The 19,358-nt window shown below is 37.8% G+C and overlaps 1 protein-coding gene across 6 annotated transcripts in view; it reads right to left on the reverse strand.

Moving 5' to 3' along the window:
* Positions 1–19,358, reverse strand: part of PCDH15 (protocadherin related 15) — a 1,822,477-nt gene that overhangs the window by 28,104 nt on the left and 1,775,015 nt on the right. For all 6 annotated transcript variants that reach the window (XM_037804906.1, XM_037804907.1, XM_037804908.1 and 3 more), the window contains one exon: positions 1,294–1,470. In XM_037804906.1, the coding sequence (XP_037660834.1) occupies positions 1,294–1,470 (177 nt within the window). The remainder of the gene's footprint in view (positions 1–1,293; positions 1,471–19,358) is intronic.

Consider the following 19,358-nt stretch of genomic DNA (forward strand, 5'->3'; position numbering starts at 1 on the left):
AGAAGAAAAATTGGATAATGAATAATAATGAGGAAGTATATATGAATTACTTTTAAGGTCTATCCCCCCCCCAATTTTAAGTAATTAATAAAATATGTAAAAATTGGATTGCACATCTAAATGCTTGTTCACCTGGATTATGAGTATAAAGCCTGGGAGGAAGTCTTACTTCAATCAACTCTATTTCCTCACAGTTATTAGACTATTGTCTTGTGTATGGGCCAGATATCTGTTAAAAATGAATGATAACTTACTTAATAACTATGATTTGAAAATTAAGTTGATATTAAATCACTCTTTTATTGTTGATAACATAGGAACAGTGAAATTTGGTTGATTAACAGATTTAAAGTATAACTTATCTTAGAATTTATGTATTTTAATAAATAAATTAATTAAAAAAATGTATTAAATAACCAAACACATATATATATACACACACATACTGTTTAGTATAGATACACAAAGGAAAACTCAATTAAAAATTATGGATTTTGCTTTATATTCACATGCATAAACTATTTCGAACATATACATGTGATTGTGTATATACATAAATATATGTATTTATAAATGTTTCAATTTAGTTCAGAACTGCATCCCAATAATCCCTGATGGACACTAGGTGTCACTAGAGTAAAGCAGAAGTTTAATGGATTTGAAAAAAAAAAAAAAAAAGGATTAAACTGTTAGAATAACATCCAAGGGAGAATATGTAAGACAGTTTCAAGATTCTATAAGTATTTTCCTTTTCAGGTTTGATAACTCAAAATATTCAAGTTCACACCAGGATGAAATTCCACATAGACGGAGGTGATCAATTCCCCTACTCCCTACCTCCAAAGCCAAGGGAAAAAGTGGATAACAATTTTTGCTGTTTTAAGAGATCTTGAGTAAAGCTGGATTTGTTCTTAAAATTCAAGCCTACTGAAATCATGTCAGGCAAACTGCCACTTTAAGAAAGAATCTGTGCTTCAGGCAGGGCTTTAGTGCAAGAGTGAGGCTCTGCGGTGAGGTCATCAAGATAGGCTGATGTGCTGCCTTGAAAGCCACAGGAAGAACAGACCGAAACCACTCCATCCAAGCTGGGGCCTGGAAACTCCAATGGTGTGAAGATCCTAGACACTGCTTCTTAGACTTTTGCCTACAACTCACTTTAAACAACAATTTGCTTGTTTAAATCCTTCAGTAGTTATTGTCATAGCATTACATCAGGATTATCCATGGGTGCTACTGTAACTGTAGATGGCACAAAGTACCAGAGGGCTGTTACAGAAAATAAGAAGTACTTACTTAAAAAGCTCATTTCTGTCAATGGCTCTGTTGGTTTGGGGGTCAATTGCATAGACAGTCAAGTCACATTTGGTGTAATCTTCTAGAGAAAAGGCATCTCCATGCCGGCGAGCACCAATGGATTCTACTACCACCTTGGCACCAGGAATTTGCTCCTGAACATAGCGATCCAAAATCCTATAAATCAAACAAGTAGAAACATGACATTCTGAGGGCTTGCTGGGAAAAAAAAATCACCTTCAACTTGAAATGACATTTAGTTAATGAAAAATAACGACAGCTTGATTCTTGCTAATATTTTTACCCAATGTGAATTTTTGTGGAAAAAACTATATTTCTGAGCATTTAACTCCCAGTGATGCTGGAACCTGAATAAGGTAAAGAAGTCATCCACCATGCCCTATTTAAGTCTAGACTTTTTGAATTTATGATACCATTTGAGCTTTACGTGGCTCATGGGAAATGCCAAATACATTGTACAAATAAAGCTGTCTATGCTTTACAGGAGTAATGGGGTCTTAGAACTCTTGAGTTCATATGGTTGGTGTTATAAATTACACCTCTCACCAAATTCTGTGATACATAGTATATCGCTATATGCCAAGGTGTAGGGCTAGGACACAAGTTTTCTTAATGGGATAAGTATCGTTAGAGTACTAAAGCAATGGGAGAGTGTAGAGGTATTTTGTTATGACAGTTTTACCAGGTTAAGATACAAATGGTGATACAAATCTCAAGCTATTTAGGAAAATGCAAACCACTAAAAGACATAATATCTCATATAGAATTAGAAATATTCAAGAGAAAAGACAGAAATAATATTAACCAGTAGGTAATTTTCTGAAAAATATTATTTTTTTCTAATTGTATAAGTTTTGTTGAAAGTGGGAATTATATAGCTAATGATGTTTCCTGTAGTTCCACAAATGGCAATTTTCTTATTGTCCTTTTCTTTTCCAAAAAACTTTATATCATAAACCCATGTGCATGAAAATTCAGAATGAGTATTATTATATATAGATTGACATGTAAATGTGAATGAATTACTTTTTTAAATTATATGCTACAAATATTTTTAAATTTATTTGTAGATTCAATGCTTCTTTTGGATTCTATATGGTGCACCTTAGTTTTCTGTGTGGGACTGTGCTAACATATTCTAAAGTCCTTTTGAGACTTCAGAAAATACCTTTTGCTTCAGATACCAAAATTGACCTGCATTCTTTTCTATTAAAAAGAAAAAAAATTTAGAGTCTGGTATGCACTTGTTTTGCCTTTGTTAAAAAACAAGTAGGATATTAAACTTTGAGGAAACATCTGTACCAGTGAGCAGAGGTCTATTGTATGTATGCCAGGGGTCACTGTCAAAGATAGTGAAGTGTTCTGTTTCGTTGTTTGTTTAAAAATTTTTATAGACTAGCATAGGTGATGGCTGTTTTTATGAAGTACTGTTAATTCTTTTCCTTTTCTTTCACCACCCCATCCACTCTGGTCCCTCTGCCTTCTAGATCCCTCCTGAGAAATTTCTTGCTGAAGAATAAAGAAAGACCTGGAAAACAGGAGGAGTGAATCCACTTGGTAACTACCAATGTTGAATGCTGTTCCCCCTGAATCTGAAGAGAATGATGTACTTGATGTATGAAGTCCTTCAGACTGATTCCAAGGAATCTGGCAAACTTAGGCTCATTAAAAGAAAATAAAAGAGAGGTCTCAGAGTCAAACCACATTATACTCTTGACAGTTTCCAGGAAGCACAAATGATAATAACATTGTGGTTAAGAGCATAGAAGTTTGGCTCCAGTTTTCAGCTCCTTTACTTATCAACTGCATAACCTTAGACAAGAAATTTTAAGCATTCATAGTCTGTTTCCTTAACTGCAAAAGTGAGGGAAATGTCTATCACATGGGGCTGTTGTATGCATTAACTAATGGTTTTACACAAATCTTTGCACATTTTTTACACAAAGTGTTCCATAAAATATAATTGTTGGTAAAGAAGATGGTGGCATAGAGAGGAGTGGAAGTTAGTTAGACCCCTGGAACAACTAATAAACAACCAGGAACAACTAGTAAATAATCTGGAATAACTGCTGGGGGACAAACATGACTGTCCACACATCATACACCAACCTAGGTTGGCAGGAATGCCTGAGATTGCAGCATAAAATCTGTAAGTAAAGACTGCAGACCCATGCCAAGAGCCCCTCCCCCACAGCAGCCCAAAATGCAGAACCTCACTGTGATAGAGAGCAGCACTCTCTGAACAAGCGAATATACTCAGTTCAGCCCCAACTGGGGTTTTGATTAACAAATGTGGACTGCTCAATACAATCTACAAATCCTCAACAAGCAGACGGAGGCTTTTAGTGATGACTGACCTTAAAGAGCCAGCAGATGTCTTAGTGCCAGGAGGGGGAGCCCAGAGGACTGGGTACTATCCTTGGCCAGTGGGTGAAGCTGGGGGGACCACAGACTGCGCTGAAGGGGGGCCTTCTGTCCCTTTTCCTCTCTCTCAACCTGGGCAGCTCAGTGGAGAAAGCCGCAACCATTTTCAGTTCACAGCTCTCTGACCCAGACAAGGGTGGAGATAGCAGAGTCAGAGAGAGAAAAAGCCTATATAAATGCAAATGAAAACTCCCTAGGGGCTGTGTCTTCCTCTGCAGGTTTGAATGTATTATGTTCCCCAGAAAAAGCCATATTCCTTGATGCAATCTTGTGGGGCAGCCATTTTAGTGCTGATTAGACTGGAATTCTTTGAGTGCTTGCATGGAAATGTGTCCCATTTCCACATTTATCTTGGTGATAACTCTGATGAGATAATTTCCATGGAGGCGTGGCCCCACCTTTTCAGGGTGGGCCTTGATCAATAGAGCCATATAAATGGGCTGACAGAATGAACTCAGTGCAGCTGCAGCTGAGAGTGACATCTTGAAGAGGAGGTACAGCCCAGAGGGACATTTTGAAGAATGAACTGGAACTGAGAGAGGAGCTTCAGCTTACAGAGACATTTTGGAGACAGCCTTTGAAAGCTGACTTTTGCTCTGGAGAAGCTAAGAGAGGATAAACACCCCAAGAGCAACTGAGAGTGACATTTTGGAGAGAAGTGGAAGCCTAGAGAGGAACATCCTGGGAGAAAGCCATTTTGAAACCAGAACTGTGGAGGAAACGCCAGCCACGTGCCTTCTCAGCTAACAGGTTTTCTGGACACTATTGGCTATCCTCCAGTGAAGGTACCCAATTGTTGAAGCGTTACCTTGGACACTTTATAGCCTTAAAACTCTAACTGTGTAACCAAATAAACCCCCTTTTATAAAAGCCAATACATTTCTGGTATTTTGCATTGCGGCAGCATTAGCAAACTAGAACACTTCCCTAAGAGGAAGGAAGTGGTGCCCAGCCCAACTACAGGCCTCCCATTCAGAACCAGACCACAAAGCCTGGGGGAAAACAGCTAAAACAGAAACTAAGGACTAAGGGGGCCACACTTCCTTACACCAGTCAGGAGCACAGGCTGACAGGTGCCACCTGCTGGGCAGATTAGGAAAAGCTCAGCAGCTTTAGGCCTCACAGCGTGTGTCAATATTGTAAGACACACCCTCATGGAGACCTGATACTGAATATTGTCCCCTTCTGAAATCTGAGCCCATTCTGGTCTGGGAATATCTGATTGGGCTAACCAAGGAAACCAGATGCCAAGACAACAGAAAACTACAACCTACAGTAAGAAAAACAAAGTTATGGTACAGTCAAATGAACAAACTTACACTTCAACTGAGATACAAGAATGGAAACAACTAATGCTATATCAATTCAAAAAGTATAGAGAAGATACGGCAAAAGAGATGAAGCGTATAATGAAAACATTGGGTGAATATAAGGTAGAAATCGAAAGTTCAAAAAAACAACTGGAAGAATCTAAGAATTTATGGAAATGAAAGGCACAACACAAGAGATGAAAGACACAATGAAGACATACAACAGCAGATCTCAATAGGCAGAAGAAAACACTCAGGAACTGGAGAACAAGACACCTGAAAGCCTACACACAAAAGAACAAATAGGGAAAAGAATGGAACAATAAGAGCAACGTCTCAGAGAACTGAATGACAACATGAAACACATGAATGTATGTGTCTTGGGTGTCCCAGAAGAAGAAGAGAAGGGAAAAGGGGCAGAAGAAATAATAGAGGAAATAATCAATGAAAATTTCCCATCTCTTATGAAAGACATAAAATTACAAATCCAAGGAGTGCAGCATTCCCCAAACAGAATAGATCTGAACAGGCTACACCAAGACTCTTAATAATCAGATTATCAAATGTCAAAGACAAAGAGAGAATCTTGAAAGCAGCAAGAGAAAAGCAATCCATCACATACAAAGGAAGCTTGATAAGACTATGTGTGCATTTCTCAGTAGAAACCATGGAGGCAAGAAGGAAGTGATGTGATAGATTTGAGATACTGAAAGAGAAAAACTGCCAACCAAGAATCCTATATGTGACAAAACTGTCCTTCAAATATGAGGGAGAGTTTAAAATATTTTCTGACAGACAATGAGAGAGTTTGTGAACAAGATACCTGCACTACAGAAAATACTAAAGGGAGCACTACAGACAGATAGGAAAAGACAGGAGTGAGGGGTTTGGAACACAATTTTGGGAGATAGTAACACAGCAATGTAAGTATACTGAACAAAGATGACTGTGATTATGGTTGAAAGAGGAAAGTTAGGAGCATATGGGACACCAGAAGGAAAGAGGAAAGATAAAGACTGGGACTGTATAACTCAGTGAAACCTAGAGTGCTCAACAATTGTAATAAAAGGTACAAATGTGTTTTTACATGAGGGAGAAAAAAATGAATGTCAAACTTGCAAGGTGTTAAAACTAGGGAGGTAATGGGGGAAAATACAATCAATGCAAACTAGAGACTATAATTAACAGAAACATTGTATTATGCTTCCTTTACTGTAACAAAGGCAATATACCAGTGCTAAATGCATATAAGAGGGGGACGTAAGGAAGGGGTATGGGACTCAGCATTGGTGATGTTGTCTGACTCTTTATTCTACTTTAATTTAATGCTATCTTTCCTTTTGTTGCTTTCTAGCTGTCATGTTTTTTCTTCTTTTTCTTTTTCCTTTTCTTTTGTCTCTCTACCTTTTTTGACTCTTCCTCCTTCTTTGTGGAAGAAATGGAGATGTCCTTATATAGACAGTGGTGATGGTGGTGAATACATAAATACGTGACCATACAGGGAACCATCAATTGTTTACTTAGGATGGAATGTATGGGTTGTGAACAGAAACATCTTAAAAAAAATGGGTTGATGAAGAAAACTTGAGGACACTATATTGAGTAAAATAAGTCAGACACATAAGGACAAATATTGCAGGGTCTCACTGATATGAATTAATTATAATATGTAAACTCATAGACATGAAATATAAGTTACCAGGATATAGAATGAGGCTAAAGAATGGGGAGTGGTTGCTTATTATGAGCAGAATGTTCAACCAGGTTGAACTTAAGTGTTTGAAAATGGACAGAGTTGATGGTAGCATGTTGTAAGAATGAGTTAACAGTGCTGAGTGGTTTGTGAATGTGGTGGAAAGGGGAAACTCAAAGTCACATATGTCACCAGAAGAAAAGTTAGAGGTTAAAATATGGGAATGTATAAAACAGTGACTCCTGTAGTGGGCAAATACGTGACTATACAGGGAACCATCAATTGTTTACTTAGGATGGAATGTATGGGGTGTGAACAAAACCATCTTAAAAAAATGGGTTGATGAAGAAAACTTGAGGACACTATATTGAGTGAAATATGAATAACTGTACAAATTTAGAAACCTCTTTCATGAACTAGAACAAATATATGACACTATAACTGGAAGTTAATAATAGAGGGGCATATAGGGAGAAAAATGTACCTATTGCAAACTATATACTACAGTTAGTAGTATTTTAACATTCTTTCATCAATAGTAACAAATGTACTATACCAATACTGTGAGTCAATAATGGAGGTGGGGGGTTAGGGGTATGGGAGGATTTGAGTTTCCTTTTTTTGTCTTTATTTCTTTCTGGAGTACTGAAAATTTTCTAAAAATACCAAAAAAAAATTAATTGTGGTGATGGATGCACAGCTGTATGATGGTACCATGGGAAACTGATTGTACACTTTGGAACTTTGGATAATTGTATGGAATGTGAACAATCTCAATTAAAAAATATATATATAAATATATATATAATTGTTATATTTATTATCAATTTGGCTTAAATGTTTGCATTGATTACCTTCTTCCTTGCCTCTGCTTCATTCAAAACATTTAATGAACTTGTGAGATTATCAACAAAGCATATTTCTCACTAATACTATTATTTTACAAATCAAAACAAAAAATAAAACAAAAAAAATCACCTGAGTATACCTTGCTGAAGGAAGATATCTGTCTCAACACTACAAATTAGTGATTATTTATGACAGCTACAGTGTATTTAGGCATTTATTAAATATTTTCCACTGAAATCCTTCATATATGGATAAACTGTATCCTTTCCTACAATGAAGAAACTTGTCTATTGAGCCTGTGTCTTGTGTTATATTTCTGTGCAATACTGCAGAATCACACACAAATGAAAAATTAGATGTGGGGTGAAATGCAACTGTACTTATTTATTCATTTCATTGTGGCAGGGAATCAATCAATGAAGTCTAAAAAAGAATTATTTCATTTAAAACACACAACAATGTCTTCTTATTTAACATTTTTTCTAATATTTGGGGGGATATTTTCAGATAAAACATCTTTTATGATAAAAAGAAATGTGTCTGAATTTGAAAACTTACTTCCGTATTTTTTCTAACAAATATATAAAACTAAATGTATTTTAAAACAGAATGAATATCTAATAAGAGTTTTCTAAAATGTCTATCCCTCTCTCCTATATATATAATAGCGACTTTAGAGAGAGAGGAGGGAGGCATACAGTGATGTTGCCTCTGCTGTGTTATCTGTATCAGACACACAAACATATACATCAAAGGAGATGTCTGTACTGATGTTTACAAAAAGTTAATAATGGTTAAGTCCAGATGGTATGATTTTGATTTTACTTTTTATAACCTCCTTCTTTGTATATTATTATGTTGCTTGAATTTCTTATAATGAGCATGATAAAAATAATAAAGTCATATTTTAAGAAATACTTAATCCCCAATTTCCTGTTCACTAACTTCTTGAGGAGAAAAGGAATAATTTATAAATCTATATACTCTGATAGTTTAAAAGTATAGAAAATTAAAGTGGACTCAGAATTGTTGAATAAAGAGATAGTACAACTCAGGTAAGTGTTAAGTGGAAAAACTTTTCATTCATTCATTCATTCAACAGATTCTTCTTTAATGCTTACCATGGGCCAGGCACTGTTTTAGACACTTGGAATATATCAGTGAACAAAACAAAGATATCTGCTGTCACAAAGCTTACATTCTAGTTGGGCAAGACAGACAATAAAACAATACAATTGATAAAAACATCCAAGCAGTCTTCATTAAGAAGTTGATTCTTGAGCACAGTCTTTATGGAGACAACAAGAGAGGTGGATATCTGGGAGAAAAATGTTTCAGGAAGAGGGAACTGCTATCTGCTTGTGCAAAAGCCCCGATGCAGAAGTGTGTGGAAGAGCAGAAAAAGGTGGGGGCAGATCACATGGTGGAATTTTAAGCTATCATAATGACATTACCATTCATTCTGAGTGAAAAAAAAAATGGTAGTATTGCAGGATTTTAAACATGGAAGTAATATGATCCACTTTGAATTTAGTAGAAGTACACTGGCTTCTCTGTTAAGAATAGGCTGAAAGGGTAGCCAAGAATAGAATAAGGGAAACTTGTTAGTAGAGACTTTAAGGAGATGAGGGATTAATTAAATGCTCAGCCTACTCAATAATTTAGAAGAAGAGAATATACAACATAGTCTTTCACTATTAAGCATCAAATTCTATTATGTGCATTATTATTATCCCTGGTTAAATAAGTACCCATTTATAAACCATATATGTCATAAAATAAACCAAGAATGCAATGTCTAGTGGACAGATATTTATATTAATTTTCGATTAACCTGGATAAATGCTGGCTTTTGTGATTCCTCATTTAAAAATGGGTCAATTTTTATAGATCATTCTTTAAGGAAAACATAAAGGAGAGGATAAAACTTAAAGACCAATTTAGAATGCTTTGTCATCTTCCATGAAGGGTATGTCTAGTCATAGATGGCTGTTAGAAGAGAGCAACATTTTTAAGAATTCAGTCTGCTTCTTTCTAACATTTTTTTTTAAATTGAATATGGCGCACAGGTCCTTCTCTGCTTTGTTTCTGATACCTTGAACTAATCAAATTGCTTTATTTCTTTGTAAAGCCCAGTGTTTTGTCTTTGAGGAATAGTTTTCATGGTGGCAGCACTATAGGGACAGTATTATACAACATGTTATAAAAACTGGCTAACATCCCAAGAGGAGGTTGTACATTACCACTAGATACTACAAATATTGTTCCATGATACACTAGGTCAATAATGCAGAGAAACAAATGCATCCTAATGCATTTCATTGACAAAGCCAGACACATCCAAATTCTCATTCCTGGGCTCATAAGCGATTAGCTTAACTGTTTTGTCCTAACCGAACAATCAGAACAAATTCTTGTTAACCAAACTTTGGTTTAGTTTCTCTCGTTTCCTAGGTCCCAGAACTTTGACTCACCCACAGCCTGAGCCAGCATAGAACCCCTTCTTAATGGCATCTCCTGAGAATAGGCTGACCTCAGGTAAAACATCCTCTGATCTACAGTCTGATCACGCCTATCACTTTCATCCCACTCCCTCACATCTCGTTCTTTCTGGACTTGTTTACTCTTCCCTATAAAAGAAAAGCCCTTTCAGCCTAATCTTTGAAAAACGAACAGATCTCAAGGTCAAGCATTCTCCCTATTGCAATAGTCCCTCTCCCCTAAGGCAATAATCACTTTCTCCTCTCTTATCATAAAACCCCTCCTTACCTAAATCCATATTTTTTTTATTTGACACTAGGTGTAGGTAGACAGCTGAAGGAAAATGTTTCTCATGCTCCTATTTATTCTTCTTAAAAGAGTCTGGATATCACCAGTCAAAGTAGGTGATTTGCAAAGGATTTCTAGAAAACTATACATAAAACAAAAGAATATTCATTATTCCCTTTTTTCCCTGCTTTCTTATTCCCACTTTGAAACAGCCAGGAGGCCTCAAAATCTAATTGCATTTGCCACTTTCCTGTAATAGGGGTGAATTCTGGTCAGCGCTGCCCAATCAGAATTAAAAACTGTTCAAGCAAACTGTAAAGTAAGAATCTTCATAAGATAAATGAAAAGAAGGTATTCATAAAGAAGACATTAATACCTTCATTTCAGATGTAGACTCTGTTGCTTTTTGGCTGGCCAGCATCTGTGCTCTCTTCCTATTTCCCTGCTATTGATTTAAGGAATTAATCCTGTCACCAACAGTCAAATCTAGTAGGTCCTGCTGTGCTCTGGCCACATGCCAAAACAGACTGCATGTGACCCAAACCAAGCCGTTTGCTCTTTGGAATTTGATTCTTGAGTCAAAAAACCAAAGGGTCTAAAATGGTTGGAATTCATCCACTCCAGGTGCAACATCCTCACTAGACTAAAATTCTGTATAAGCCCCTTCCCGCAGTTCCTGCTTCCTAGACCTCTGCAGCTGTCCTTGCTCTTGACCATTTGCCAGCCTGTTTTTTTTTTTTTTTTTTTTTTTTTTTTTTTTTTTTTTTTTTTTTTTTTTTTATGGGTAAAACACAACTATTTATTTATACTGGATGCTGAATCCTGAGTACTGTAATATGGTCACAATAAAACCATGTTTCTTAAAACAACAGATTAGGTTAAGAACTTGGTTTTAAACTGCGAAATAATAATATTAATAATAATAATAATATCTCTCATTGTAGAAGCCCATCCTTTTTGCCTTTGTCCTTAGGTAAAGGAAACCTGGCTTCTTGGCCAAATGCAGCCACCTCCCTCCCCACACCCTTGCCCCCTGCAATAAGCCTCTAGAAGAATCTAATTGCTGAACTGATCTTGATGATTTTGGAAGTCCTACTTGTGTCATACAGTCCCCCTTACCCTTGGGCAATTAAAAGATCCCCTAATGTAGGGGGGCGGGGGCAGACATGGAAACCCAGCAGCCCTGTCACGGTGGTTTTTCCCCCACCAGGGCTTCCTCTGTCTGCCTGTAGATTTTAAATAATGCACACACAGAGGAATACAAGCTACCTTTACAGAGTCTTGCTAAGGGTCGGGGCATTTTAGATAAATTATGTATACCAGTTCCTTTAATCCTCATAATAATCCTCTGAAAAATCTACCATTTCCCCATGTAGTGGGTTGCATTATGCACCACCCCCCCCAAAAAAAAAAAAAGAAAAAGAATGTCCAAGTCCAACCCCAGTACCTGTGAATGTGATGCTATTTGGAAACAGGGTCTTTGCAGAGGAAATTAAGAATCTCAAAATAAGATCATCCTGGATTATGAGTGGCCCCTAAATTGAACAACTGTTGTCCTTATAAGAGGACGGAGAGGGATATTTGAGACAAGGCGAGAAGGCACATGTGAAGACAGAGGCTGAGCTGGAGCAAGATTGCCACAAACCAAGGGACACCAAGGATGGCCAGCAGCCACCAGCAGCCAAGAGAGAGGCAGGGGGCAGGATCTCCCGCAGAGGCTCCCGAAGGAACCGATCCTGCCAACACTGATTTTAGACATCTGGCCTCCAGAACTGTTTTTTTAAATCACCCAGTTTGTGGGAATTTGTTACAACAGTCCTAGGAAATGAATACACTCTATTTTTACAGGAAAAGAGGTAAGGCATTTAGAGGTAAGTAATTTAGCTACATTCACATTGGTGGTGTCCAAGCAGAGATTTGAACCCCAGTTTGTCAGACCCAAATCCTGACCAGCCAGAAGGATCAAAGTAAAGCTGGGTACCCTCAGGATATTTCTCATGTACTATCCCCCGACCCCCAGAAAAAAGCTGTATGTGAGAGCAGAGGGTCTATGGGAACCAATAGGCTTGTCAGTCACAGAGATGTGACTTAGTCCTTTGTCACCCAGAAGCCTGGGGAGGAGAAGCCTTCAGGCAGAGTGACCAGATGTCCTGGTTTGCCAAGGATGCAGGATTTTCAGTGCTAAAACCAGGATAGTCCTGGGCAACCCAGGACGATAAGTCACCCTCCCTTTAGGGGACACAGGAGAAATGGGACCACGAGAATGGCCCTTGTACAAGACTTGAGAAAGCCCACCTTGGGAAGAAGGATGAGCACCAACTTATTCTTTGTGTCTATCCTCATAGCAACTGGCCCAAATGGGCTTTAACTGAGAGCCTCCTGCGTACCATGCACCTCTGCAGGCCTCGTCACCACTTACCACTGTAGCCTGGTGTGATTGGCATCTTTCTCATGAAGGTCTTGGAAGACTCCATGCTTTCGCTCTCTATTTTTTTTTTTTTTTTTTTTTTTTTTTTAAATCATCATTTTATTGAGATATATTCACATACCACGCAGTCATACAAAACAAATTGTACTTTCGATTGTTTACAGTACCATTACATAGTTGTACATTCATCACCTAAATCAATCCCTGACACCTTCATTAGCACACACACAAAAATAACAAGAATAATAATTAGAGTGAAAAAGAGCAATTGAAGTAAAAAAGAACACTGGGTACCTTTGTCTGTCTGTTTCCCTCCCCTACTTTTCTACACATCCATCCATAAACTAGACAAAGTGGTGTTTGGTCCTTATGGCTTTCCCAATCCCATTGTCACCCCTCATAAGCTACATTTTTATACAACTGTCTTCGAGATTCATGGGTTCTGGGTTGTAGTTTGATAGTTTCAGGTATCCACCACCAGCTACCCCAATTCTTTAGAACCTAAAAAGGGTTGTCTAAAGTGTGCATAAGAGTGCCCACCAGAGTGACCTCTCGGCTCCTTTTGGAATCTCTCTGCCACTGAAGCTTATTTCATTTCCTTTCACATCCCCCTTTTGGTCAAGAAGATGTTCTCCGTCCCACGGTGCCAGGTCTACATTCCTCCCTGGGAGTCATATTCCACGTTGCCAGGGAGATTCACTTCCCTGGGTGTCTGATCCCACGTAGGGGGGAGGGCAGTGATTTCACCTTTCAAGTTGGCTTAGCCAGAGAGAGAGGGCCACATCTGAGCAACAAAGAGGCATTCAGGAGGAGACTCTTAGGCACAAATACAGGGAGGCCTAGCCTCTCCTTTGCAGCAACCGTCTTCCCAAGGGTAAAACTTATGGTAGAGGGCTCAACCCATCAAACCACCAGTCCCCTATGTCTGTGGTCATGTTAGCAACCATGGAGGTGGGGTAGGCGAATACCCCTGCATTCTCCACAGGCTCCTCAAGGGGGCACTACATCTTTTTTTTTTTTTTTTTTTTTTAACTTTCCCTTCTTTTTTCAAATCACCTGTATGAAAAAAAAAAGTTAAAAAGAAAACAAACATACAATAAAAGAGCATTTCAAAGAGACCATAGCAAGGGAGTAAGAAAAAGACAACTAACCTAAGATAACTGCTTAACTTCCAACATGTTCCTACTTTACTCCAAGAAAGTTACATAATATAGCAACATTTCAGTGAACTTGTTTCTACTACAACCATCAGAAATTAACAGACCATAGTCATTTCTGGGCATCCCCAGAACGTTAAATAGCTTATCTGTTCTTCCTGGATTATTGTTCCCCCTTCCTTAATTGCTCTCTACTGCTAGTTCCCCTACATTCTACATTATAAACCATTTGTTTTACATTTTTCAAAGTTCACATTAGTGGTAGCATATAATATTTCTCTTTTTGTGCCTGGCTTATTTCGCTCAGCATTATGTCTTCAAGGTTCATCCATGTTGTCATATGTTTCACCAGATCGTTCCTTCTTACTGCCGCGTAGTATTCCATCGTGTGTATATACCACATTTTATTTATCCACTCATCTGTTGAAGGACATTTGGGTTGTTTCCATCTCTTGGCAATTGTGAATAATGCTGCTATGAACATTGGCGTGCAGATATCTGTTCGTGTCACTGCTTTCCGATCTTCCGGGTATATGCCGAGGAGTGCAATCGCAGGATCGAATGGTAGCTCTATATCTAGTTTTCTAAGGAACTGCCAGACTGACTTCCAGAGTGGCTGAACCATTATACAGTCCCACCAACAATGAATAAGAGTTCCAATTTCTCCACATCCCCTCCAGCATTTGTAGTTTCCTGTTTGTTTAATGGCAGCCATTCTAACCGGTGTTAGATGGTATCTCATTGTGGTCTTAATTTGCATCTCTCTAATAGCTAGTGAAGCTGAACATTTTTTCATGTGTTTCTTGGTCATTTGTATTTCCTCTTCAGAGAACTGTCTTTTCATATCTTTTGCCCATTTTATAATTGGGCTGTCTGTACTATTGTCATTGAGTTGTAGGATTTCTTTGTATATGCAAGATATCAGTCTTTTGTCAGATACATGGTTTCCAAAAATTTTTTCCCATTGAGTTGGCTGCCTCTTTACCTTTTTGAGAAATTCCTTTGAGGTGCAGAAACTTCTAAGCTTGAGGAGTTCCCATTTATCTATTTTCTCTTTTGTTGCTTGTGCTTTGGGTGTAAAGTCTAGGAAGTGGCCTCCTAATACAAGGTCTTGAAGATGTTTTCCTACATTATCTTCTAGGAGTTTTATGGTACTTTCTTTTATATTGAGATCTTTGGTCCATTTTGAGTTAATTTTTGTGTAGGGGGTGAGGTAGGGGTCCTCTTTCATTCTTTTGGATATGGATATCCAACTCTCCCAGCCCCATTTGTTGAAAAGACCATTATGGCTCAGTTCGGTGACTTTGGGGGCCTTATCAAAGATCAGTCGGCCATAGATCTGAGGGTCTATCTCTGAATTCTCAATTCGATTCCATTGATCTATATGTCTATCTTTGTGCCAGTACCATGCTGTCTTGGCAACTGTGGCTTTATAATAAGCTTCAAAGTCAGGGAGTGTAAGTCCTCCCACTTCGTTTTTCTTTTTTAGAGTGTCTTTAGCAATTCGAGGCAACTTCCCTTTCCAAATAAATTTGATAACTAGCTTTTCCAAGTCTGCAAAGTAGGTTGTTGGAATTTTGATTGGGATTGCATTGAATCTGTAGATGAGTTTGGGTAGAATTGACATCTTAATGACATTTAGCCTTCCTATCCATGAACATGGAATATTTTTCCATCTTTTAAGGTCCCCTTCTATTTCTTTTAGTAGAGTTATGTAGTTTTCTTTGTATAGGTCTTTTACATCTTTGGTTAAGTTGATTCCTAGGTACTTGATTTTTTTAGTTGCTATTGAAAATGGTATCTTTTTCTTGAGTGTCTCTTCAGTTTGTTCATTTCTAGCATATAGAAACATTACTGACTTATGTGCATTAATCTTGTATCCCGCTACTTTGCTAAATTTGTTTATTAGCTCTAGTAGGTGTATCGTTGATTTCTCAGGGTTTTCTAGATATAAGATCATATCATCTGCAAACAATGACAGTTTTACTTCTTCTTTTCCAATTTGAATGCCTTTTATTTCTTTGTCTTGCCGGATTGCCCTGGCTAGCACTTCCAGCACAATGTTGAATAACAGTGGTGACAGCGGGCATCCTTGTCTTGTTCCTGATCTTAGAGGGAAGGCTTTCAGTCTCTCACCATTGAGTACTATGCTGGCTGTGGGTTTTTCATATATGCTCTTTATCATGTTGAGGAAGTTTCCTTCAATTCCTACCTTTTGAAGTGTTTTTATCAAAAAGGGATGTTGGATTTTGTCAAATGCTTTTTCAGCATCTATTGAGATGATCAATTGATTTTTCCCTTTCGAGTTTTTAATGTGTTGTAATACATTGATTGTTTTTCTGATGTTGAACCATCCTTGCATGCCTGGAATGAACCCCACTTGGTCATGGTGTATGATTTTTTTAATGTGTCTTTGGATTCGATTTGCAAGTATTTTGTTGAGGATTTTTGCATCTATATTCATTAGGGAGATTGGCCGGTAGTTTTCCTTTTTTGTAGCATCTTTGCCTGGTTTTGGTATTAGATTGATGTTAGCTTCATAAAATGAGTTAGGTAGTGTTCCATTTTTTTCAATGTTTTGAAAGAGTTTGAGTAAGATTGGTGTCAGTTCTTTCTGGAAAGTTTGGTAGAATTCCCCTGTGAAGCCATCTGGCCCTGGGCATTTATTTGTGGGAAGATTTTTGATGACTGATTGGATCTCTTTGCTTGTGATGGGTTGGTTGAGGTCTTCTATTTCTTCTCTGGTCAGTCTAGGTTGTTCATATGTTTCCAGGAAATTGTCCATTTCTTCTACATTATCCAGTTTGTTGCCATACAGTTGTTCATAATATCCTCTTATAATTTTTTTAATTTCTTCAGGATCTGCAGTTATGTCACCTTTTTCATTCATTATTTTGTTTATATGGGTCTTCTCTCTTTTTGATTTTGTCAGTCTAGCTAGGGGCTTGTCAATCTTGTTGATCTTCTCAAAGAACCAACTTTTGGTGATATTTATCCTTTCTATTGTTTTTTTGTTCTCTATGTCATTTATTTCTGCTTTAATCCTTGTTATTTCTTTTCTTCTACTTGGTTTAGGATTGGTTTGTTGTTCATTTTCTAGCTTCTTCAGTTGATCCATTAGTTCTTTGATTTTGGCTCTTTCTTCCTTTTTAATATATGCGTTTAGTGCTATAAATTTCCCCCTTAGCACTGCTTTTGCTGCATCCCATAGGTTTTGGTATGTTGTGTTCTCATTTTCATTCGTCTCTATATATTTAGCAATTTCTCTTGCTATTTCTTCTTTAACCCACTGATTGTTTAGGAGTGTGTTGTTTAACCTCCAGGTATTTGTGAATTTTCTAAGTCTCTGATGGTTATTGACTTCTAATTGTATTCCATTGTGGTCAGAGAATGTGCTTTGAATGATTTCAATCTTTTTAAATTTATTGAGGCTTGTTTTATGTCCCAGCATATGATCTATTCTGGAGAAAGTTCCGTGAGCACTAGAAAAGTATGTGTATCCTGGTGATTTGGGATGTAATGTCCTGTAGATGTCTGTTAAATCTAATTCATTTATCAGATTGTTTAGGTTTTCAATTTCCTTATTGGTCTTCTGTCTGGTTGATCTATCTATAGGAGAGAGTGATGTGTTGAAGTCTCCCACAATTATTGTGGAAACATCAATTGCTTCCTTTAGTTTTGCCAATGTTTCTCTCATGTATTTGTGGCACCTTGATTGGGTGCATAGACATTTACGATTGTTATTTCTTCTTGCTGAATTGCCCCTTTTATTAGTATGTAGTGGCCTTCTTTGTCTCTCAAAACATCCCTGCATTTGAAGTCTATTTTATCTGAGATTAATATTGCTACACCTGCTTTCTTTTGGCTGTAGCTTGCATGAAATATTTTTTTCCATCCTTTCACTTTCAATTTCTTTGTGTCCCTGTGTCTAAGATGAGTCTCTTGTATGCAACATATTGATGGTTCATTTTTTTTGATCCATTCTGCGAATCTATATCTTTTAATTGGGGAGTTTAATCCATTTACATTCAACGTTAAAAACCGTGAAGGCATTTCTTGAATCGGCCATCTTATCCTTTGGATTATGTTTGCCATATTTTTCCCTCTCTCTATTAATATCCTTTATTGTACCCATACCGAATCTCTTTAGTACTGAACCTTTCTCCAAGTCTCTCTGTCCTGTCTTTGTTTCTCTGTCTGTAGGGCTCCCTTTAGTATCTCCAGTAGGGCAGGTCTCTTGTTAGCAAATTCTCTCAGCATTTCTTTGTCTGTGAAAAATTTAAGCTCTCCCTCAAATTTGAAGGAGAGCTTTGCTGGGTAAAGTATTCTTGGCTGGAAATTCCTCTCTCTCAGAATTTTAAATATATCGTGCCATTGCCTTCTCGCCTCCATGGTGGCTGCTGAGTAGTCACTACTTAGTCTTATGCTGTTTCCTTTGTATGTGGTGAATTGCTTTTCTCTTGCTGCTTTCAGAACTTGCTCCTTCTCTTCTATGTTTGACAGTGTGATCAGTATATGTCTCGGAGTGGGTTTTTTTGGATTTATTCTATTTGGAGTTCGCTGAGCATTTATGATTTGTGTATTTATGTTGTTTAGAAGATTTGGGAAGTTTTCCCCAACAATTTCTTTGAATACTCTTCCTAGACCTTTACCCTTTTCTTCCCCTTCTGGGACACCAATGAGTCTTATATTCGGACGCTTCATATTATCTATCATATCCCTGAGGTCCATTTCGAGTTTTTCAATTTTTTCCCCATTCTTTCTTTTATGCTTTCATTTTCCATTCTGTCATCTTCCAGGTCACTGATTCGTTGTTCAACTTCCTCTAGTCTTGTACTATGAGTGTCCAGAATCTTTTTAATTTGGTCAACAGTTTCTTTAATTTCCATAAGATCATCCATTTTTTTATTTAGTCTTGCAATGTCTTCTTTATGCTCTTCTAGGGTCTTCTTGATTTCCTTCATATCCCGTACTAGGGTCTCATTGTTCATCTTTAGTTCTTTGAGTAGCTGCTCTAGGTGTGTCTCTTCTGGTCTTTTGATTTGGGTGCTTGGGCTTGGGTTATCCATATCGTCTGGTTTTTTCATATGCTTTATAATTTTCTGTTGTTTTTGGCCTCGTGGCATTTGCTGTCCTTGATAGGGTTCTTTTAGGGTTTGTAGACCAGTTGAAGTCCTTATCTCTAATTTATCAGATCTACAGCTTCGTGGAGTACACTTTCTCTAACTAACCAGCAGGTGGCGTCCACGAGCCACCTGTTCTCCACAAGCCAGATCTCCCCTGCTTAGCCTTTTTGGTGAGTGGGGGAGTGAGTCTTGTGGGGCCCAATTGGTGTCCCAAGCTTGCGTGTGTAGTTGGTGTTGCCTGCCCTGTATGTGGGGCGTGTTTCTGGGCAGTCGGGGAGGGGGGGTGGC

The sequence above is a fragment of the Choloepus didactylus genome, chromosome 15 (assembly GCF_015220235.1).
Source record: "Choloepus didactylus isolate mChoDid1 chromosome 15, mChoDid1.pri, whole genome shotgun sequence".
NCBI lineage: Eukaryota > Metazoa > Chordata > Mammalia > Pilosa > Megalonychidae > Choloepus > Choloepus didactylus.